Source organism: Salmo salar, chromosome 10 (genome assembly GCF_965601325.2).
Source record: "Salmo salar chromosome 10, fSalSal1, whole genome shotgun sequence".
NCBI classification, from domain to species: domain Eukaryota; kingdom Metazoa; phylum Chordata; class Actinopteri; order Salmoniformes; family Salmonidae; genus Salmo; species Salmo salar.
This window is the reverse complement of record NC_138300.1, coordinates 98,673,886-98,698,531: the sequence shown is the minus strand read 5'-3', so window position 1 is coordinate 98,698,531 and position 24,646 is coordinate 98,673,886. Positions and strand designations below refer to the sequence as shown.

The 24,646-nt window shown below is 43.1% G+C and overlaps 3 protein-coding genes across 3 annotated transcripts in view; 2 read left to right on the top strand and 1 right to left on the bottom strand.

The window, feature by feature from the left end:
- LOC100286559 (proline-rich protein 5) overlaps positions 1–3,988 on the top strand; it is a 78,457-nt gene extending 74,469 nt beyond the window's left edge. The window contains 8 exon segments of the mRNA XM_014125165.3: positions 1,000–1,048; positions 1,162–1,219; positions 1,478–1,569; positions 1,788–1,928; positions 2,035–2,173; positions 2,263–2,544; positions 2,712–2,924; positions 2,927–3,988. Coding sequence (XP_013980640.3) covers positions 1,000–1,048; positions 1,162–1,219; positions 1,478–1,569; positions 1,788–1,928; positions 2,035–2,173; positions 2,263–2,544; positions 2,712–2,924; positions 2,927–3,012 — 1,060 coding nt within the window. The 3' untranslated portion in view covers positions 3,013–3,988.
- A 7,911-nt stretch (positions 3,989–11,899) lies between these two features.
- tmm60 (Transmembrane protein 60) lies at positions 11,900–14,998 on the top strand. The gene is given in 2 exon segments (NM_001140283.1): positions 11,900–12,230; positions 12,559–14,998. A coding segment is annotated over 1 exon segment (405 nt). The 5' UTR covers positions 11,900–12,230; positions 12,559–12,631; the 3' UTR covers positions 13,037–14,998.
- Positions 14,999–20,485: 5,487 nt separating this feature from the next.
- Positions 20,486–24,646, bottom strand: part of LOC106561326 (uncharacterized) — a 31,630-nt gene continuing 27,469 nt past the window's right edge. The window contains exon 8 of the mRNA XM_014125166.3: positions 20,486–23,717. Within this exon, the coding sequence (XP_013980641.3) occupies positions 21,534–23,717 (2,184 nt within the window). The 3' untranslated portion in view covers positions 20,486–21,533. The remainder of the gene's footprint in view (positions 23,718–24,646) is intronic.

Genomic DNA, 24,646 nt, shown 5'->3' with positions numbered 1-24,646 from the left:
GGTGGGCGTGTCATTGACACAACAGTAGCTAAGATGGGGAGAAGTCTGTCCATAATAAAGCACTGCTCTACCTTCTTAACAGCACTATCAACAAGGCAGGTCCTACAGGCCCTAGTTTTGTCACACCTGGACTACTGTTCAGTCATGTGGTCAAGTGTCACAAAAAGGGACTTAGGAAAATTGCAATTGGCTCAGAACAGGGCAGCATGGCTGGCCCTTGGATGTACACAGAGAGCTAATATTAATAATCTGCATGTCAATCTCTCCTGGCTCAAAGTGGAGGAGAGATTGACTTCATTACTCCTTGTATTTATGAAAGGTATTGACATGTTGAATGCACCGAGCTGTCTGTTTGAACTACTGGTGCACAGTTCAGACACCCATGCATACCCCACAAGACATGTCACAAGAGGTCTCTTCACAGTCCCCAAGTCCAGAACAGACTATGGGAGGCGCACAGTACTGCATAGAGTCAGGACTACATGGAACTCTATTCCACATCAAGTAACTGACACAAGCAGTAAAATTAGATTTAAAAAAAAGATAAAAATACACCTTATGGTACTGTGAAGCCAACATAGGCACAGACACATGCATACACACACGATAACATATGCACTATACACACATGTACATATGGATTTTGTATTGTAGCTATGTGGTAGCGGTGGAGTAGGGGCCTGGGGACACAGTGTGTTGTGAAATCTGTGAATGTATTATGAAGTTTTAAAAATTGTATAACTGGCTTAATTTTTCTGGACCGCAGGAAGAGTAGCTGCTGCCTTGGCATAATAAATGCAAATACAAATGAGATGTTCGATGAGCAGGTGTCCATATACTTTTGGTAATGTAGTGTATATATACCTACACAATAATATAGTATCTAATTTCACATAGATGGTTTTGAAGCGTTTACCTGTTTTGTGTTATCAGTGTATTGCACTAGACAAATATAGCCTCTGTTCATGTGTGTTAACTCTCTTGACTTTGCTTACTCAGGCACCTATTGAAAACAGAGCTGGGGTCGTTTTTCACAGAATACCTCCAGGTAAGTGATGTTACTGCTAAATGGTGAAATAATATCATGGATAGATTGTTTCTGATTGGGCCATAATATAAATTTGACCAAAGCTTGTTTTATTGAACCTCTCTGTAACTCAGAACCAGTTGCTGACAAAGGGCATGGTCATTCTCCGGGACAAAATAAGATTCTACGAAGGTATTTGTGGTGTCTTACTTTTCATAGAATTTTAGTAGATGTGTTAACAGTGACAGTAGAGAGAGCAGTCAGTGCTCCAAATAAAAATAATTGAACTGAAGCTTACATTACCTTTGTCAGGGTTACCTTTGTCAGGGTCTGTGATGTTCTGTGCTTAACGCACCAAAGTCAACTGAGGCCATAGGTCCCAAACTGCTGTGCTTTGTGAGATTATTTTAGTACTAACAGCAGTTGGTTTGCTCCTCCTTTGGTGTTCAGGTCAGAAGTTACTGGACTCTCTGGCAGAGACATGGGACTTTTTCTTCTGTGATGTTCTCAACATGCTACAGGCCATCTTTCACCCAGTACAGGTATCACTCTCCTTCCTCTCTCTCTCTCTCTCTCTCTCACTATCTCTCTGTCCTGACTCTCCTCTAACCTGTTCTCTCTCTCGCTCTCTGATTTTCTCTCAGCAGACAATAAAGAACATTCTCTCAGGGAATTAAAGCTGCATTTTCATAACCCTACATCCCCCTCGCCTCACCCTTCGCTCCATTCCTCTTTCTACCTCTCCCCTTCCTTTCTGCAGGGTAAGGAGCCTAGTGTGAGACAGCTCGCTCTGCTCCATTTCAGGAACACCATAGTTCTGAGTGTGAAGCTGGAGGATGCTCTGTCTCGGCCTCGCGCCCGCATTCCCCCCTCCGTCACGCAAATGCTGCTTATACTGCAGGTATGTACAGAACACCTCTCTCTGTCTTTCTCTCTCCTTTTTGTCTCTTTATGTCCCTCACACACACACACATACACGCTCTGACCTGTCTTCTCTCTCTCTGTAGGGTGTCCATGAGTCGCGAGGTGTGAGTGAGGACTATCTGCGCCTGGAGTCTCTGGTCCAGAGGGTGGTCTCTCCTTATCTGGGCACCCACGGCCTCTACTCTGGAGACGGCAGCGTGGCACACTGCTCCTGTGTGCTTGGTAAGATACATATACTGCCCTGTTCACTGTTCCACTACGTTTTCCCTCTCCTTTACTCTCCTTCTCTTACACACTCTGTCCTCCCACAGAGAATCGTTTCCAGTGGTGCTGGCCTAAGCAGCCTGTGGACCAGCCGTCTAAGAACCCTGTGGTTCGTTCTAAGAGTTACAACATCCCTCTCCTCCTGACGCCCGTGGCAGAGTACGACCCTGATGCCAGCTCGGTGGGCAGCGGGGGCATCCGACGACACTCTGCCTGTGAGATCATCTCCTGCCTAGAGGAACAGGGCCTGGCCTACGCCGACATTGCCTCTGGAATTGACACCTCCAGCACCCCTGCTAACAGGCTCTGTGTGGTTCCACAGTCCACAGGTAGGGCCTCAGTCCTCCTCACTAGGTCTTTACTAGGTTAGGCTATGCATACACTACAAACTGTAAACTTCCAGAGGCGCAGGCGCATAAGTTGCCATAGTAGGAAAAATAAGAAAAATACTCTTGCCAGATTGATTGAGCCTAACCGACAACCTTCCCTCTGGCAGGAACTATGGAGTCTCCTCTCCCCTCCCCCTTAATCCCCCCTCTCCACTCCCCAGGACCCCTCTACAGGACGGAGGTAACAATGACCCTCACAGACATGGTCAATGGTGCCCCCTCCTCTCCCCCCAGCGGATCTTCCAGCCCAGAGACCATCATTGGACAGGTGCTGGAGTCCCTGGACACAGATTTAGATGGGATATTCATAGAATTCCCACCCTGCTGCTCGGAGTCAGTGGGATATGGTCGGGAGAGCAGGCAGAGCACTGTGTAGAGAGGGAATCATGGGAAGAAGGTGCGCCTTAGGCACACATGTGTAGGATCAGCTTGCCCTCCCCAAATATCTTAGCTTAGACATTGGATGGAAATGCTAAACTTAGATCAGTCTTTAGGCTAGAGGCAACCTCATCCTTATAAGGATTTTGTGGCTAAGTGCACTCCATACTTCTCTCCACAAGATACCTCTTTTTAGTCAGCATTTCCTTGGAGAAGAAAAAACTAACTTTTCTAAGCATTTGATTCGATCTGATAATGTCGGCATTTTTTGGGATGTGTTTTGTTTAGTGTGTTTTGAAACTTAACTCTCACCACTATGATGCCATAACCTGTGGGCATTTGGATGTGGGCCCTTGGATTGTGTCTGGGTTTTCTACAAAAGCTTGGGAGAACTGCAGTTACCAGAAAAGCTTTTGGAGTAAATAGAGTATGTGAATATGATTTGGTCACATCTTGCTCCTCATTCTAAGAACCGGCATAGTCCGATATGTATTAACCTGGCTTGTCCCATCTATGTTCCCTCTCCCCTCTGTGTGGTTTTTCACTGTCATGCCAAACATGTATGGCGTGAAAATGATAGTCAGAGGAGATGGCTAAAATACGTCTGAGACCGGTCTATCATCCTCTTTTCAATAGTCATAAAGCAGTCATGTTATGATTTACTTAATAACGAAATGTCATTGTTTGTTTACTGTTTACATGGGAAGAGAAAATGAGGGTTTAATGATATTGAATGTTGTATCATTCACTGTGTTGTGAGGCACTTCAACTGTAAATACATTTTTGTTTTTAGGACAGCTAGATATTGTGAAGTAAGCTTTTTAACTTAACTTGTGACTTCAATAAGGGCTTTTTAACTGAAGCTATTTTTATGATGTTTTACCTCAACCGTTTTTGTATACTTTGCTTTTTTTTTTTTTTAATCTGTAATTAGACGTTTTTATCCATGATTGTAAATGATCATTAATTTGTGATATCAGATTTTAATAAACATTTCAGTGGCTAAGTACAGATTTCCATTGCCTTCTTAAATAAAAATGTATTTAGTCCATTGACTTAATTTAATCAGAGAGGAAGTGGCAAAGCGAGAGGTTTCACTCAGGGCAAAATCTGTCCGTGAAAATAAACCCACGAAGTAAGGACATTTTGTATGGCGGTCAAAGACTGTCAAAAACAAATGTAATTGCTAATTTGCTACGTGAGGAAATTTCATAATGGTTAGATTGTTGCAAATGCACTAATATACAGTAAGTGGACACACGTGGTATTTAAGCAACTTTGAAAAAAAACGACTTTATATCTGAGTTGTGCCTGTTGTCATAGAGATAGATAGAGTACTCATCATGGATATAACACGTCATAGGTCGTTATCAACAAAACTTCACAATACAGTGCAGTGCCTTAGATTTGGCTGCTAGGGGGCAAGGAGACCACCAGCTCTGCTAAAACCATTGACAACGGCATGCCGTTTTCTAGAGATTATTAAATAAATGTTATGACTATTTGGTTTTAATATCACCTCTTGAAGAGCAGTCAGAACACCACATTTCCGATTATTCCACATTTAGCTCTATCATCAGAATTATGCACCAAGTAACTGCATGCTTTTCATGGTCAGTAAACAATTGATCATGTAATTTCAGATATTAGAGGGCCTATCCATTTGGCATGTAGCTAGCTATAGCTAAGCAAAGAACGTTTAGCTTGCTTTATCAGAGATTAGGCTTTTGAAAAGAGCTTGACATCGGCAAATCCTCGTCCTGGTAAAGTGGTCAGTCGGACTACTGTCATCACTATAGATGGCAAGCAACTCAAACAATATTTGTATATAGCCATCTAGTTCCTCCTTAAAGTTAGCTCGTTAACTAGCCATATTGAGGTGATATGTTAGCTAGCCAATTCGACGTGGTAAATCAATCAATGCAGCAATTGGGATTAAATACGCTCTTAACAATGTTGAAAAGGGGATAATGTTAGTTAACTTTGCTAGGTAAGCCTACATTGGTTGGAGAAAAAAGTACATACATAGGTCTACTCACCACTATGTTTAGCCAACTGTACAAAGTTTCAACCAGTAGTTTACAAAGTAAACATTATCAGCTAACAGTAGCCTACATCTGCAAATTTCACCCTTCTCCTGCTTGATAGGCAGAGGCCAAAAAGGACTATACATACTCCGATATAGCTCACTTTTATTTTATATCACTCAAATATCCAATTAATGGCGGTGGCCAATATTGAGCGATATCGTGAGGCTATACCATCACATATCTGAAATTACATGATCAATTGATGTTTACTGATCACGAAAAGCATGCAGTTACTTGGTGCATAACTCTGATGATAGAAACCCAAATTGGTCTACATGGACAAGTTCTGGCCTGGTTTAGATCTTATCTGTCGGAAAGATATCAGTTTGTCTCTGTGAATGGTTTGTCCTCTGACAAATCAATTGTAAATTTCGGTGTTCCTCAAGGTTCCGTTTTAGGACCACTATTGTTTTCACTATATATTTTACCTCTTGGGGATGTCATTCGAAAACATAATGTTAAATTTCACTGCTATGCGGACGACACACAGCTGTACATTTCAATGAAACATGGTGAAGCCCCAAAATTGCCCTCGCTAGAAGCCTGTGTTTCAGACATAAAGAAGTGGATGGCTGCAAACTTTCTACTTTTAAACTCGGACAAAACAGAGATGCTTGTTCTAGGTCCCAAGAAACAAAGAGATCTTCTGTTGAATCTGACAATTAATCTGGATGGTTGTACAGTCGTCTCAAATAAAACTGTGAAGGACCTCGGCGTTACTCTGGACCCTGATCTCTCTTTTGAAGAACATATCAAGACTGTTTCAAGGACAGCTTTTTTCCATCTACGTAACATTGCAAAAATCAGAAATTTTCTGTCCAAAAATGACGCAGAAAAATTAATCCATGCTTTTGTTACTTCTAGGCTGGACTACTGCAATGCTCTACTTTCCGGCTACCCGGATAAAGCACTAAATAAACTTCAGTTAGTGCTAAATACGGCTGCTAGAATCCTGACTAGAACCAAAAAAATTGATCATATTACTCCAGTGCTAGCCTCCCTACACTGGCTTCCTGTTAAGGCAAGGGCTGATTTCAAGGTTTTACTGCTAACCTACAAAGCATTACATGGGCTTGCTCCTACCTATCTTTCCGATTTGGTCCTGCCGTACATACCTACACGTACGCTACGGTCACAAGACGCAGGCCTCCTAATTGTCCCTAGAATTTCTAAGCAAACGGCTGGAGGTAGGGCTTTCTCCTATAGAGCTCCATTTTTATGGAATGGTCTGCCTACCAATGTGAGAGACGCAGACTCAGTCTCAACCTTTAAGTCTTTACTGAAGACTTATCTCTTCAGTAGGTCCTATGATTAAGTATAGTCTGGCCCAGGAGTGTGAAGGTGAACGGAAAGGCTGGAGCAACGAACCGCCCTTGCTGTCTCTGCCTTGCCGGTTCCCCTCTTTCCACTGGGATTCTCTGCCTCTAACCCTTTTACAGAGGCTGAGTCACTGGCCTACTGGTGTTCTTCCATGCCGTCCATGGGAGGGGTGCGTCACTTGAGTGGGTTGAGTCACTGACGTGGTCTTCCTGTCTGGGTTGGCGCCCCCCCCCCCCTTGGGTTGTGCCATGGCGGAGATCGTTGTGGGCTATACTCGGCCTTGTCTTAGGACGGTAAGTTGGTGGTTGGAGACATCCCTCTAGTGGTGTGGGGGCTGTGCTTTGGCAAAGTGGGTGGGGTTATATCCTGCCTGTTTGGCCCTGTCCGGGGGTATCATCGGATGGGGCCACAGTGTCTTCTGATCCCTCCTGTCTCAGCCTCCAGTATTTATGCTGCAGTAGTTTATGTGTCGGGGGGCTAGGGTCAGTCTGTTACATCTGGAGTATTTCTCTTGTCTTATCCGGTGTCCTGTGTGTATTTAAATATGCTCTCTCTAATTCTCTCTTTCTGTCTTTCTCTCGGAGGACCTGAGCCCTAGGACCATGCCTCAGGACTACCTGGTATGATGACTCCTTGCTGTCCCCAGTCCACCTGGCCGTGCTGCTGCTCCAGTTTCAACTGTTCTGCCTGCGGCTATGGAACCCTGACCTGTTCACCGGACGTGCTTGTTGCACCCTCGACAACTACTATGATTATTATTATTTGACCATGCTGGTCATTTATGAACATTTTAACATTTTAACATTTTGACCATGTTCTGTTATAATATCCACCCTGCACAGCCAGAAGAGGACTGGCCACCCCTCATAGCCTGGTTCCTCTCTAGGTTTCTTCCTAGGTTTTTGGCCTTTCTAGGGAGTTTTTCCTAGGGAGTTTTTCCTAGCCACCGTGCTTCTTTCACATGCTTTGCTTGCTGTTTGGGGTTTTAGGCTGGGTTTCTGTACAGCACTTTGAGAATATCAGTTGATGTACGAAGGGCTATATAAAAATAAATTTGATTTGATTTGATGATAGAGCTAAATATGCGCAATTGTTTTGCATGGAATAATCAAACATTTGTAGTTCTGACTATGCTCTTGAAAAGGTGATTACATTACAACCAAACTGAATATAAATAGAAATGCAACAATTTCAAAGATTTTACTGAGTTACAGTTCATATAAGCAAATCAGTACATTTAAATAAATTCATTAGGCCCTAATCTATGGATTTCACATGACTGGGAATACAGAAATGCATCTGTTGGTCACAGATTCCTTAAAAAAAAGTTGGGGTGTGGATCAGAAAACCAGTCAGTATCTGATGTGACCACCATTCACCTCATGCAGCACAACATCTCCTTTGCACAGAGTTGATAAAGCTGTTGATTGTGGCCTGTGAAATGTTGTCCCACTCCTCTTCAATGGCTGTGCAAAGTTGCTTGATATTGACGGGAACTGAAACACGCTGTCATACACGTCGATCCAGAGCATCCCAAACATGCTCAATGGGTGACATGTGTGCAGACCATGGAAGATCTGGGACATTTTCAGCTTCCAGGAATTGTGTATAGATCCTTGTGACATGGGGCCGTGCATTATTTACATTCACATTCGCTGTGTTCTGTGTTCTGTCCGTAGCTTATGCCTGCCTATACCATAACCCAACCATGGAGCACTCTGTTCACAACATTGACATCAGCAAACCGCTCGACCCACAAGGACGCCATACACCTTTTATAGACCATATACCAACGCACAGACAGCACATTGCACAAACAAAACAACCCTGCCTATATCAACTGAAATTACATGGGTCTATTACTAAACTTTTTGTTGAAAGAGAATACAGTATTTGAATGGGAAGGGACTGTCAATGGCAAACATGGTTACAGACCCAACAACATTATATAGTGTCCCCTCCTGGTGAAGAAAAGCACATGAGCTAATTATAATACACAAAGTAAGCAAAACAATGAAATGCATCATTCCAACATTGCCTAATACTATGAATAAGATACTAATGAGAGACCTATTTAAGCAATATAACAATTGAGATGTACAAACTATGGCATAAGGGAACGATGATTGGATAAGAGGCAAGCTGTCATATCTTTTAAGAGGAGGGGTCATAATACTCATAAATACCCATAAAAACGAACACTTAAAGGGCTGTGTTATGTGTAGGCTTACCCTGCCGTGACGTTTTGATAACCTTGTAAATCTCTTTTGGACAAGATGACTTTTATCAATATATTAATCAGCTTCTTGATATGCTACACCTGTAAGGGGGACGGATTAACTTGGCAAAGGAGAAATGCTCACTAACAGGGACGTAAACAAATTTGTGCTCAAAATTAACATTCCAGGGATCTTTAATTTCAGCTCATGAAACATGGGACCAACACTTTACATGTTGCGTTTGTATTTTTGTTGATCGTAGTTAACATTTATCTAACAACACCTTGAAAACGGCACCAATTTGTCAATGCTTTTAGCTGAGCTGGGGATCTTGTTGCCCCCCCACCAGGCAAATCTAGCGCTTTAGACAAAAATCTTCATCAGCGCCCAATGTGGATGCATTGAGTAGAATGCACAGTTGGGCATTAGTCCTAAAACTTTATCAATAAAACGTCACAAGAAGGTGCAATAAGGTGTAGTAAGGTGCACCTTATTGTGACGTTTTACTGATAAAGTTTTAGGACTAATGCCCAACTGTGCATTCTACTCAATGCATCCACATTGGGCGCTGATGAAAATGTTTGTCTAAAGTGCATTACTGTGGCTTGAAAACACGATAACATTTCTAAAGAAGGCAAATAATTAGTAGAAGGAAACCTTTTGTCGCCAGATTGACTTTTGATGCAGTATAACGTTAGCTACCTAACTACGATTGAGGGGAGACCTCCAGATTTTAACTAGCTAACATTAGCATTGCTATCTATTTTTCACAAGCTTTGCTAGCTAATGACAACATTGCGATCTGTCTAAAGTAAATTTGACAATATGATGATGGCAAAGCTGTTTCCTTCAAAATATGTGCCTACTTTAGCAATGTCATTATATTCCCAATCCCCTATAGTATACTTTCGATGAAACAGTCACTAGCCCTGGTTCAAAGTCTTTAGCCCCGTTCTACCTTTGTAACGTCTTGTCTGTGGTGTGGCGGAAAGAAGCGCAGGAAGCAGCGAACACTGTGTGGTAATTTTAATGGAACCACCCGTACAAAATAAGAGGTCACCCAACAACAGGGAAAAATACAATGGACAAGCACAGACAACAAACGCAGTTGACATACAGAAAAACAATCCCGCACAATAGGGTGCGGGCCAGCTGAACTAAATAGCCCTCTTAATTACCTAACTCAGGGCAGGTGAGAAAACATAAAAAAAGGGAAAAAACAAAAAGGGAATCGGTGGTAGCTAATAGGCCGGTGACGACGACCGCCGAGCGCCACCCGAGCAGGAGGGGGCGCCACCGTCGGTAGGAATCGTGACAACCTTCGAGCATCAATGTGGCTGTGGCGGCTGAAGAACGTTGTTCTACAAAGGGTTGGTCAAAACAAGCATTGTGATTGGTTGAGACATATTCTAAGCCATACTAAAAAAAACGTTTAGCATGGGTAATCCTATGACACAAAAATGGGCATCTTGTTTTCCGTTCCATCTGAGAATTCCCTGCGTATCCAGTGTCCCTTCAGCCCAGCCAATTCATTATTTCCCCTTGCTTCTAGCCTAACATTTGGTTTGTAACAACCGGGGTTTGTACAAACATTGCTGTCTGTCTCTCGACATTTGCAGCATTGTTTCAATATTGAAATTCGATCTCCACTGTCCTATTTTGAATGTATGTATCAGGACTAGAAGGACATATTTTCTTAGCCAGTCGAAATGAATCAACATCATTTTAATGGATATATGCAAATAAATGGCAAGAGAAAAACAGATCAAACAAAATGAAATGCAGCTACTTTGCTGATATTCTAGCTGCGTGGTTTGAATTGACTGTGTTAGCTGTAGTTGGCTAGCTAGCAAGCGATAAGTGGGAACATTTAGAATGAACAACTGGGTGGCGTCCATAGATATAGAACAAAAAGACTTAACGACTGAAATAGTAGCCTATTTGTCAAAATAACGTTTTTTTTATTTAAATGTAAACCAGTTGTAGAAAAGCAATTGTAAGCAATCACTCATTGCCATTGTTATTCATTTCATATTTCCAAAAACTTCAAAGTGTTTCCTTTCAAATGGTATCAAGAATATGCATATCCTTGCTTCAGGTCCTGAGCTATATGTAGTTAGATTTGGGTATGTCATTTTAGGCAAAAGGTGAAAAAAAGGGTTGGACCCTTAAGAGGTTTTAAAGCAGTTGTACATAAGAGGGCGTTCATTTGACCGCAGCACAGCCGTGCTGAAAAACTGTTGTTTAGCACGCCCTCTCGTGAACAATTGCTTTATTAACAATGGCAACAACGCGACCGAGTGACGGGGGTGAATACAACAGGTGATTTGGAATTCCCATTGTTAGATCCTCCTGCCCATGATATGGTAAACAACATACACATGGCCAGTACGTTCATAAAAAGTGCTATAATTTACATCGTTATCTAGCGACACACTAATACTACTACTACCACAGAACAATGAGACAGATGTTTGACTGGATGTTTAAATGTGAAACTATTTATAAAACATGGAGATGGCCTAGAAGGCGCTGCCAATGCTGTCACAGATGCTATAATTAAGCAATAAGGCCCGGGGGTGTGGTATATGGCCAATATACTACGGTTAAGGGCTGTTCTTAGGCACGAAGCAACTAGAGCAGTAAAAATAAATATTTTGCCTTACCCGTGGTATATGGTCTGATATACCACGGCCATACAGGGCTTGAACCACCCAGTTTATAATGGCACAGACACAAAGATTGAGTCCTAAATATCTCTATGGCGTGTTGCTCACACACGTATCTGCCCTCTCATTGGCTAGAATGGTCCCACCTGATCTCGCCTACTACCGCCTGCCTTCCATCTGTGAGTACAACATGTATTTCCATTGTTAGAGTGGTCACATGTCTATCTTGTCAATATAATCTGAGGCAGAGGCGAGGCGAGGGATAACTGGGCCCAAAATCTGTCTTCTCCAGCAGGTGGCGTTTTATTCTCTCACTAAGCGAGGAGTTTTTGTATGGAGGTCAATGAGTGTCGAATTTGGTAAACAAAAAATGTAATGGTTTATTTGTTTCGTGTGGCTTTTTTGAGCAAATCAAATTTCATAATACTTAGGTTGTTACGAGTGTACGGATTTAAGTAGAAATTTTGAGAGAAAACACTTCATGTCGAAGTTGTGCCTGTTATCACACTCGTATCTGCCCTCTCATTGGCTAGAGGGGTCCCACCTGATCTTGCCTCCTCGACTTCCTTCCATTTTTGAAGACATTTATTTTCAATGTTAGAGTGGCCAATGGAGTGTCTGGACAGTATAATGGCTTATCTGTGATATAAGACGATATTTCATTTAGTTTATTGACTGAACTAAACAAAGTATGGACAGCGTTTGTGTACTTTACGGTTTCACGTTTTTATTTTCCTTCAAGGGGTGTTTTGTATGATTGACAGACCTCCTGAGAATATTTAATCGTAGTGGTTTATAGGAGGGTCCAATTTATTTTCCACTAACGACTCCCGGAAGATAAACCTAAACATTAGAAAATGCTGTAGCCACTTCGTAACCAATGAAAACACAGTATTATTCATGATATGGATTTTAGATACATTTTTTGGGTGCCAAATCCTCTGATCCAGGTAAGGAGAATGGCTGCATGTCTCAAATGTCAATTCGGCTAGATTCGATTAGGCTAAATTCGACTGGCTAGCTACCGGAAGTTGCTTAACTATAGCTAAATACGCTAACCAATATATTGTTGTCATTAATTGACTAAGTCGAAATTGTCATATCAATGGCAAACTAGATTGATCGTGATGATGATCCACCATTGCCAGGAAGACAACATTGCTACTCCCTCCTACTACAACCAGTGTAATTCGGCATGTTTAGCAAATATTGTCTCTCATCCTAGTTGTGCGTGTGTGTGTGTGTGTGTGTGTGTGTGGGTGTCCGTCCCACCTTCAGGCTCATCTCACGCTTGACCAGAACCTGCCCGTGTCACAGTTAACGTTCCCCCTCCAGGCCACCCCTCACTTAAATGAGAATGTCTCTGGCCCAGAGAGTCCTCCTGTCATGGACCTTCACCCTCATATTCCTCATCATGCTGGTCCTCAAACTGGACTCCAAGATCCACTGGAACTGGTTCCTCATCTTCCTCCCTGTATGGACATTTGACACCATTCTCATCCTCATGCTGGTGGTGAAGATGGCGGATCGGTGCAAGCCCGGCTATGACCCACGGGACGACCAGCAGAACCTGCGGCAGAGGGTGTCGTACCTGGTGGCAATGCTGCTGAAACTGGGCTTCTGTCTGACGCTGTGCGCCCGGTTGGAGAGGCTGACGGACATCTGGCTCAGTGTGGTGTGTGTCCCCCTCTGGGCCATGCTGGTCGGGGCCATGGTGGAGCTTGGCTACAATGTCTTTCACTACCGGAGAGACTGAGAGGATGGAGAGGGAGAAAGATGGAGATTGATTTTATTTACTCAGTCTAAAGACTGCAAGTGAGTCTGTAAGGGAGGTGAATGGGAGATTATTGTAATCCACTGCAGGAGAAACTGAACTGAAAAGGACTGTGATGAAGATAACAAATGGATTGGTTTATTTTACTACAGCAGAGACTGAAAGGGGAGGAGAGAGTAGTGAAATGGCACTAATGACAATGTATTTGAGTTTATGATGCTCCCAAATTTAATCTTTATTTTGCCATAGTGATGTATCAAGCAATGTTGCAGCCATGGTGGTCTCTGCCAGGGGAACTGAAGTCAAGACTGGGACTATTCCACGGTAACTGAGTGATGCTGAGACTTACATTTTTAAAGTCGAAGATCTATGTCAAACAGAAAACAATGATTGCAAAGTTAACAAACCATACAACTCCATGCACAAGGACTACTTTTAATATTTTGCACAGAAAATGTTACTGTAGATTATAGGCAGAATCTACCGCAATCCCACAGCTGATTTGTTATTGCTCAGCTATAATTAAAAACATTTGCATCTGACTGGAAGTGTGCAGAAACTTTTTCCTGTTTCTACAGAAAATGTTACAAAAATACATTTACTTGAAGAACAATGCAAATGCAAAGTTTGGTAACTGAATTACATTTTGTGCTGTTTACTGTCATTCTATTAACAAACTTTTCATTGTTTTTCAAATATATGTGTGGGACTCAGTGGTAATGGACTCATTTGATGCTCCAGTGGATAATTATTCTGCCGTGTGATATGAGACAAGTTGGTTGAGAATTCAGGGTATTCGTAAGCAGACTCAAACCCTTGCTCTCCAGACAGACTGACTGGTCTGTGCCTGTGTTATTCTCTGATAACTGGGACAGTTAGATCCAATGGGTTTATATGTGAACATTGGTATTGATTATGTTTCATTGAAGGTTGATGGGGATATGTTTTCCCTGGGAGACCATGAAGAAACACACACACACAAATCATAAAATGTTTCTACTTTGCTGAAGTTTTCAAATATCTGCCTGGGTTGGATTGGTGAAAGCAGTATGACTGATTATACAACAGTATGTCCCTGCTTTCATTTATCCAATCACATGCAGATCAGTGACTACCTCAAAGAAGGGAGAAGGTGTACATTTTCTATGGTTTGGAACGTGGCTCAGAGTCTGAGATGAAGTGAATTACATAACTGGTAACCTGACCCAATCCAGAGTGTATGGAGGGATGGATTGCCTGCCCTCTGGGGTGTTGTGTAAGAGGTCACTGGTGACTCAGGGACAGGACTTGTACTGTTACTGGGTCGTTCCACAAAATTAGTGCCTTTTGCGTTCCTTTGATATTTTAAGTAGACATTTTAAAAGCCTGAAATTTGAAAAGCCTGTTATATTCAATGAACTTCCCTTTACTATAGACCACATGGAGAATTCAATAAATCAAGTTTTATTTGAATAGACTTGCTAAAGTGCCAAAATTCAACATTTTTACATGTCCCTCTGTGACTTCCAGGAAGATTTTAACCCACTTATCCCCAAAATCTCAAAGTTTTTACCATCGTTGTAAAGCCCTAGTTAGGGAGTGAACATTATTTAAAATAAGGGTTACATGGAGAAAAGCAGACCTCACTGCAGCAAAATATATTTTACATAAACCCTCCCTGAACGCTGAATAAAAATGACCCTATACCAAAAATAATAATTAAAACAAAGTGGTTGGCAGAGAACATGTTTACCCTCACTTATTGGACAGACAAGAGCCTTACAGTGCCTTCATAAAGTATTCACACCCCTTGACCTTTTCTATGTTTTGTTGTGTTACAGCCTGAATTTAAAATGGATTAAACAGATGTTTTGGTCACTGGCCTACCCACAATACCCCATTAATGTCAAAGTGGAATTATGTTTAATTTTTTAAAACAAATTAATAAAACATTTAAAGCAGAAATGTCTTGAGTCAATAAGTATTCAACCCCATTGTTATGCAAGCCTAAATAAGTTCAGGAGTAAAAATGTGCTTAACAGGTCACATAATAAGTTGCACAGACTCACTCTGTGTACAGTAATAGTGTTTAACATGATTTTTGAATGAATACCTCATCTCTGTACCCCACACAGAATTATCTGTAAGGTCCCTCAGTCGAGCAGTGAATTCCAAACACAGATTCAAGCACAAAGACCAGGGAGGTTTCCCAATGCCTCGCAAAGAATGGCACCTATTGGTAGATGGGTAAAACAAAAAAAAAGCAGACATTGTATATACCTTTGAGAATGAAGTTATTAATTACACTTTGGATGGTGTATTAATACACCCAGTCACTACAAAGATACAGGCCTCCTTCCTAACTCAGTTGCCAGAGAGGAAGGAAACTGCTCAGGGATTTTACCATGAGGCCAATGGTGACTGTAAAACAGTTAAGGAGTTTAATGTCTTTGAAAGGAGAAAACTGAGGATGGATCAACAACATTATTTACTCCACAATACTAACCTAATTGACAGTGGGAAAAGGAAGCCTGTGCAGAATAAAAATATTCCAAAATATGCATCCTGTTTGCAGCACGGCACTAAAGTAATACTGCAGAAAATGTGGCAAAGCAATTCACTTTTTGTCCTGAATACAGTGTTATGTTTGGGGCAAATCTAATACAACACATTACTGAGCATAGTGGTGGCTACATCATGTATGCTTGTAATTGTTAAGGACTGGGGAGTTTTTCAGGATAAAAAAATAAATGGAATGAGCTAAGCACAGGCAAAATCCTAGAGGTAAACCTGGTTCAGTCTGCTTTCCACCAGACACTGGGAGAGGAGTTCACCTTTCAGCAGGACAATAACCTAAAACACACGACCAACTCTATGCTGGAGTTGCTTACCAAGAAGACAGTGAATGTTTCTAGGCCGAGTTACAGTTGACTTAAATCTACTTGAAAATCTATGGCAAGACCTGGAGTCTAGCAATAATCAACAACATATTTGACAGAGCTTGAAGATTTTTGAAAAGAATAATGGGCAAATATTGCACAATCCAGGTGTGGAATGCACTTAGAGACTTACCCAGAAAGACTCGGGTATTCTCACATCTCAGGAGGGATTTTGTCCCACTCCTCTTTGCAGATCTTCTCCAAGTCATTAAGGTTTCGAGGCTGACGTTTGGCAACTCGAACCTTCAGCTCCCTCAGATTTTCTATGGGATTAAGGTCTGGAGACTGGCTAGGCCACTCCAGGACCTTAATGTGCTTCTTCTTGAGTCACTCCTTTGTTGCCTTGGCCGTGTGTTTTGGGTCATTGTCATGTTGGAATACCCATCCACGACCCATTTTCAATGCCCTTGCTGAGGGAAGGAGGTTCTCACCCAAGAGTTGACAGTACATGGCCCCGTCAAATGATGCGGTGAAGTTGTCCTGTCCCCTTAGCAGAAAAACACCCCCAAAGCATAATGTTTCCACCTCCATGTTTGACGGTGGGGATGGTGTTCTTGGGGTCATAGGCAGCATTCCTCCTCCTCCAAACACGGCAAGTTGAGTTGATGCCAAAGAGCTCCATTTTGGTCTCATCTGACCACAACACTTTCACCCAGTTGTCCTCTGAATCATTCAGATGTTCATTGGCAAACATTAGACAGGCATGTATATATGCTTTCTTGAGCAGGGGGACCTTGCGGGCGCTGCAGGATTTCAGTCCTTCACGGCGTAGTGTGTTACCAATTGTTTTCTTAGTGACTATGGTCCCAGCTGCCTTGAGATCATTGACAAGATCCTCCCGTGTAGTTCTGGGCTGATTCCTCACCGTTCTCATGGTCATTGCAACTCCACGAGGTGAGATCTTGCGTGAGCCCCAGGCCGAGGGAGATTAACAGTTCTTTTGTGTTTCTTCCATTTGCGAATAATCGCACCGTTGTCACCTTCTCACCAAGCTGCTTGGCGATGGTCTCGTAGCCCATTCCAGCCTTGTGTAGGTCTACAATCTTGTCCCTGACATCCTTGGAGAGCTCTTTTGTCTTGGCCATGGTGGAGAGTTTGGAATCTGATTGATTGATTGCTTCTGTGGACAGGTGTCTTATACAGCCAACAAACTGAGATTAGGAGCACTCCCTTTAAGAGTGTGCTCCTAATCTCAGCTCGTTACCTGTATAAAAGACACCTGGGAGCCAGAAATCTTTCTGATTGAGAGGGGGTCAAATACTTATTTCCCTCATTAAAATGCAAATCAATTTATAACATTTTTGACATGCGTTTTTCTCGATTTTTGTTGTTGTTATTCTGTCTCTCACTGTTCAAATAAACCTACCAGTAAATTATAGACTGATCATTTCTTTGTCAGTGGGCAAACGTACAAAATCAGCAGGGGATCAAATACTTTTTTCCCTCACTGTATGAGCAGTCCATTTCTGATTGATAGTGCTGCGGCTGCTGCTTCAAATGTCAGCACCACAATGTAAGTTACTTGAATCTGACTTATTGTGAATTCAATAACTCTGATAATACATCATGGGCAAGAAACATATTGTTTTTAATAAAATACATTTTAGTAGTAGCAAGCTATCAAAGCAGTCCTCCACTAACTGAACAGAACATAGGCTATAGGCTAATCCGCACGCAAAATGTAAGTGACTTTGAACAAGGTATGCTAGTAGGTGCCAGGCGCACCGGTTTGCGTCAAGAAGATGCTGCTGGGTTTTTCTTGCTCAACAGTTTCCCTGTGTATCAAGAATGGTCTACACCCAAAGGGCATCCAGCCAACTTGACACAACTGTGGGAAGCACTGGAGTCAACATGGGAACACTTTGGAACACTTTTCGACACCTTGTCGAGTCCATGCCCTGAAGAATTGAGGCTGTTCTGAGGGAAGGGGGGGAAGGTGTTCCTAATGTTTGGTATACTCAGTGTATAGCCTAATAAGCAACTAATTCTAAAACATTAAGAAATATTGACATTTTATCAATTAAAATTACATGACCCTCCCCTAAACTATATAAAAAAAATACTTAACCCTCCCCTTGACTGAAATTGAAAAAAGCGTAACCCTCCCCCATTTTCCTCCAGATAACCATTCTGTAAAATTTCGATCCATCCCCTTACTTTGTTGCTTTGACAAAGTCATATTTGAAGATTATTATTTATTTCATATGATTGATTAGTGATTCATACAAAAATAGAAACACTGAACATCTAATAGTCAAATCATAATGTAAAAGCAGGTGAGCTGGTTCTACCCTTTCTGGACATTTTCTGGTGTTTATTGGTGTAAAACTGAGCTGGTCAAGCATAACACGTCAACCCTGTTAACCATAGACAGGCTAGAAATGTTTAAACATTTTCTTGCATTCAATTGCCCCTCCCTGTTGCACACAACATGGTTCCATTCCCTGTCGCAATGGGATTTATGGCTGATTTAAGATGAAATTGTCAACCTTGTTACTTTATTTGGGACTTAATATAGTATTGAGATGGTAAAACTTGTTATTTATTAAGTTGAACATTTCCTCTTTATGACAGAATGTTACAATTTGGTGAAATCAATGTTTTATTTTCACAAATTACACATCTCAAAAGGCACCGAAAATTGGTGGAATGATTCCTACTGTTACTGGCAACCAGGGAATCAGGGTTGGAAAGGGATCTATAACCATATTAACGCCATGTTGTCTTCTGTGATATTTTGTTGTGTTTGTTATAGCAGAGTTTCTCAATATATTCCTGTGGAACACCCAGGAGGGTGCATGTTTTTTTGCTTCAGTCCAGCACTAACACACCTGATTCGTCTAAGCAAGGTATCATCTAGCCATATTAGCTGAATAAGGCTAATGCTGGGTTCGAACCAAATTGTGCATCCCTTTAGAGTCCCACAGGAATGGATTGAGAAACACCGGCTGGGGTGAACCTGGTTTAACAACACTTAGACATTCCTTTATATTCTACCTGTAACGGGCTACGGCCAAACTCATACTCCTGAACATAGATGAAATCGTATAGGGCCTATGATGTAGATCAACTCAAGTCAACTATTTTCGGACAAGTTTGTCTGCCAAAAGACAGACCATTTGTGCCCTATTTGTCAGAGAATCACAGTCCGCTGTCATTCATCCGGGAATGGATGACTCCCATTGAAAAATCATCCGAAATTCTCAGACACAAAATCCCATTGTCAGCAGCCTTACACCTATCAGGTTCCATCAGATCTGCAGACACTGAAGGGGATCTTGGATGTTCCCGGCCATGGCTTTGTCTGTTGTGCCCAACACTCCCAGTGTTGGGAGTTTCACTTTAAATGTACAGTGAGCTCAAAAAGTTTTGGGACAGTGACACAATTTTTGTTATTTTGGCTCTATACTCCAGCTCTCTGGATTTTAAATGATACAATGACTACGAGATTAAAGTGCAGACTGCCCACTTTAATTAGAGATAATTTTCATATTGGGGGAACCATTTAGAAATTACAGCACTTTTTGTACATAGTCCCCCCATTTTAGGGGACCGAAAGTATTTGGACAAATTCACTTATATGTGAATTAATGTAGTCAAAAGTATAGTATTTGGTCCCATATTCCTAGCACGCAATGATTACATCAAGTGTGTGACTCCACAAACGTGTTGGATGCATTTGCTGTTTGTTTTGGTTGTTTTAGATAATTTTGTGCCCAATAGAAATGAATGGTAAATAATGCCATTTTGGAGTCCCTTTTATTGTAAGTAAGAATAGAATATGTTCCTAAACATATTCATAAATATATTCATGTTGATTCTGCCATGATTAGGGACAGTCCTGAATCAATCGTGAATAATGATGAAAGTTAGACGCACAAATATTATACCTCCAAGGCATGCTAACCTCTCACCATAACAATAAGGTCAGCATTTTGCTGGGGGATGATATTTGTGCGTCTAACTTTCTTTTTACTAGACTTTTTACTGCAGCGCCATCCGCATAGCGAAACAGAATGTAAGCTCGCAAGATTTTCAGTTGGTTGTACAAGGTTAAAGGGCAATTCTGCCACTTTTCAACCGCATATTCATAATCTCCAGCACCAAACCAGTGTCTACATATGTGAAAACAGCACGTTTCTATGATATGGGGTTAAAAAGATAAGGGGGAAAAAAGTATTCTCTATGACAACACAGGGTAGGATCGAGTTTCTAGCCCAAGCGAGTGTATTTTCTTGCTATCCAAGTCACCAAAAGAACTAAGAACTTTTTAACTTTATATATTTTTTTCAACAAAACATAGAAATGCACCGTTTTTGCATATGTTGACGCTGCAGATAATGAAAATGAGGTTGAAAAGTGGTGGAATTGCCCTTTAACAGACATGTGCATTAAAAATCGAACTACACTATTTTGATGATTGGTGGATTCAGTGAGTGTGTGTGATCAGAGTTGGGGTCAATTCAGTTTTCAACTTAGTCAGATGAGAATGCACACAATGAATAAGAGGCCATTGTAATATTAGGAACCTTTTATTGAGAGGTTCTGGTCAAAGTATAAATCACACTACCAAGTCTTAATTTTAGGAAATAAAAGGTATTTACAAGAGTTTCTCACATACATCTGAACAAAAAAATACATAAAATGATAAATACGTTCTATGGAAAATAAAACTTGTCTTACAAAAAATATATGCATTTCTGTATACATTTTCTCACATCAGTACTAGTACATCCATACTGTACAGATTCGGTACATATCATTTACAGCCCTGTATTGAATCATACATGTAAGCCTGGTCCAAAAACAACCCCTAGCTCTGAGCCCTTCAGTGTTGGCAGAACTGAAGTGCCTGGATAGGTATAAGGAACGTGGTAGAAGCTCCCCATAGCATACAGGCAGGCTAGTTCTCTATTTAAAATAGACGCCTATCCCCTACTACCCACTTCTGTATAGTCTAGTGTAGACTAAGGGATTGGGAGTTTGAATCGATTTGAAATTCTGTCTAGATGGGGCACCTTATTGCCAAAGTACACCAATCTGGTCCTGTCAGATCTGCAAACTTCAAAGTAGGAAAGGCTAGGAGAAGACAAAGGAACCATGGGGCTGTTTTGGGAGTCGTATAGTACCTAGAGTAGGTGCTCTAAGAGAATAGTGTAGCTATGTAGTGCACAGGTCACAACGGTTTTCATATAAAGAACCTACGTACATTCACTAACAAACGTAAAGTGAGCTACTTAGCGTAAATTCTTACTTTAGCCCTCTTCGGATGCTATGAAATGCATCCTTCCTCAGATCTGATGCTGACATGACTATTGGTATGAGCTACGTGGTGGAACATTTGCGTTTACCTACCCAACTGTGTTAGATCAGTGATTACTTCAAGGAATGGAGGAAAGGAAAGGATTTTCAAAGTTTTCGAACAGGGTTAGGTCCCAGATCGGTATGCGCTTTAGCCAATTCAACTCCTCTGTATATGTACTATGGCATGACAATGATAGTATGTCTGAAGCAGCAACAGATCTGGGAGCAGGCTAAGTAAGAGAGAGAAAACTACACATTCATAATAAAAAGGCTTTCTGCTGTGCGTGTGTGGTGTGTGGTTTCATGGGGTGTTTTAGGGAGTGCTGCGGCCGTGTGTCCTGGAGAGGAACTGCAGGTTTGGTCTGTGTCGTGTCCTTTACTTTTGGTCCTTTAGAGGGCGCTAGCGTCCGGCTCTCGGACTTGGAGAGAGCACCTCGACAGTCACTGTGGTGGTGAGACTTGTCTGCCAGGGAGAGGGGCGGGGCTTGAAATGCCTCCATAGGCTTAAAGAGGTCAAAGGTTACAAGCGTTCGTGGGGGTTTGTGGTCCGAGGGGGGGCAGCTAGGGGCAGGGGGCGGTTTCTTTCTTTCCTCCTTATGGTTGACCCCTCTATCCCTCTTCCCCTCCTTCTTCACATGAGACAGTGTGTTTCTAGAAGTGACAGCCTTTCCATCCTCCTCTCTCCCTGGCTTGGTGTGTGAAGTGTGTATGGATGGGTTACCCTCTTTCCCCTCCCTGTACCCATTTCTCTCCTTCTTTCCATGTGTGGGTTTGTGTCCATGTGTGCTGCTCTCTCTGCCCTCCTCTCTCTCTAGTCGTGTGTGAGACTGTGTCTGTGTACTACTACCACCTCTGTCCCTGTCTCGTTCCTTTTTGATTTGAGGTTGTGTCTTTGAGGCTGTGTCTGCCTCCCTCATTCCCTTCTCCTCCTTCTGGGCGTGTTGGGATGGATGTGTGTGTTTCCTCTCCTCATCCTCCTTTTTCCTAATGGGTGGTGACGTCTGTGTTTGTGTGGTGCTTTCCATCACACTCTCATCTTTCCCCTTCACCTTCTCTCCATCTTTCCCTCTCTCCCTTTCTCTGTCCTTATCTTTAACCCTCTCTTTCTTATCTTTCTCCCGCTCCTCTTTCACTCTCTCCTTCTCTTTATCTTTCACCCTCTCTACTTTCTCCTTCTCTTTCATCCTCTCCAGTTTCTCCTTATCTTTCACCCTCTCCTCTTTCTCTTTTCCATCTTTCTCCAAATCTTTCCCCTTCCCTTTCTTGACTGGTGGTGTTTGTGTGGCTGTGCTACCATCCTTTCCACTCTCTCTTTCTTTCTGGACTGGTGGTGTTTGTGTGGCTGTGCTACCATCCTTTCCCCTCTCTCTTTCTTTCTGGACTGGTGGTGTTTGTGTGGCTGTGCTACCATCCTTTCCCCTCTCTCTTTCTTTCTGGACTGGTGGTGTTTGTGTCGCTGTGCTACCATCCTTTCCCCTCTCTCTTTCTTTCTGGACTGGTGGTGTTTGTGTGGCTGTGCTACCATCCTTTCCCCTCTCTCTTTCTTTCTGGACTGGTGGTGTTTGTGTGGCTGTGCTACCATCCTTTCCCCTCTCTCTTTCTTTCTGGACTGGTGGTGTTTGTGTCGCTGTGCTACCATCCTTTCCCCTCTCTCTTTCTTTCTGGACTGGTGGTGTTTGTGTGGCTGTGCTACCATCCTGTCCCCTCTCTCTTTCTTTCTGGATGTGTGGAGGTGTCCTGCGGTGTCTTTCTTCCTCCTCTCTCTTTATCCCAGCCTGCTGTGATGCCTTTGAGAGTTCCATATCTTCATCTCTCTCTCCCTCCCTCTGCACTTGTGGTGCCATCTGTGTGGATGTACTGACATCTCTTGCTCCTTTTCTCTCCATCTCTTCTATCTTGTGATGCTCGTCAACCTCCTTTCTCTCCTTGACTTCCAGTAGTGTCTCTGTGAGTCGGTTTCCTTCCACTCTCTCCTCCTTGACCAAAGGTAATGTCAGTGTAGGTGTACACCCTCCTCTCTCCCCTCCCTTCTCTTCCTCTGTGTCGTCTTCCTCCTTGCAAACTAGTGGCGGCTCCTGTACGGGTGTCCGTTCCCCTCCCTCTTCCTTTTCCTCAGTCTTCACCTGCGTCCGTGGCTGTGTAGGAGTGTCCTCCTCTTTCCCCCATTCCTCCTCACTCTCCTCTGTTTCTTCCTCCTCCTCTATGACTTCACTTGTTGCCCTTGTAGAAGTACAGCTCTCCTCCTCCCTCTCTTGGTCCAGGTGGTATTGTCTGAGGCGGATGTGCCAGGCCAGGCTGCAGACAGCAGACACAGTCTTGAACTGGTGCACCACTCCCCTGGGGATGAAGTAGATGTCGTCGTGGTAGAGCTGGATACGGGCATAGCGGATGCCCTCTCTCCTCAGCTGGTTTAGCTTGGCATCATCTATCCACTGCACACACTATGGAGGGGGAGAGTGAGAGGAGAATGGGAGGGAGAGGAGAATAGGAGGGAGGAGAGGAGAATGGGAGGAGGGAGAGGAGAATAGCAGGGAGGAGAGGAGAATGGGAGGAGGGAGAGGAGAATGGGAGGGAGGAGAGGAGAATAGGAGGGAGGAGAGGAGAATGGGAGGAGGGAGAGGAGAATGGGAGGGAGGGAGAGGAGAATAGGAGGGAGGAGAGGAGAATGGGAGGGAGGGAGAGGAGAATGGGAGGGAGGAGAGGAGAATGGGAGGGAGGGAGAGGAGAATAGGAGGGAGGAGAGGAGAATAGGAGGGAGGAGAGGAGAATGGGAGGGAGGAGAGGAGAATAGCAGGGAGGAGAGGAGAATAGGAGGGAGGAGAGGAGAATGGGAGGGAGGAGAGGAGAATGGGAGGGAGGAGAGGAGAATAGCAGGGAGGAGAGGAGAATGGGAGGGAGGAGAGGAGAATGGGAGGGAGGAGAGGAGAATGGGAGGGAGGAGAGGAGAATGGGAGGGAGGAGAGGAGAATAGCAGGGAGGAGAGGAGAATAGGAGGGAGGAGAGGAGAATGGGAGGGAGGAGAGGAGAATGGGAGGGAGGAGAGGAGAATGGGAGGGAGTAGAGGAGAATGGGAGGGAGGAGAGGAGAATGGGAGGGAGGAGAGGAGAATGGGAGGGAGGAGAGGAGAATGGGAGGGAGGAGAGGAGAATGGGAGGGAGGAGAGGAGAATAGGAGGGAGGAGAGGAGAATGGGAGGAGGGAGAGGAGAATAGGAGGGAGGAGAGGAGAATGGGAGGGAGGAGAGGAGAATGGGAGGGAGGAGAGGAGAATGGGAGGGAGGAGAGGAGAATGGGAGGGAGGAGAGGAGAATGGGAGGGAGGAGAGGAGAATGGGAGGGAGGAGAGGAGAATAGGAGGGAGGAGAGGAGAATA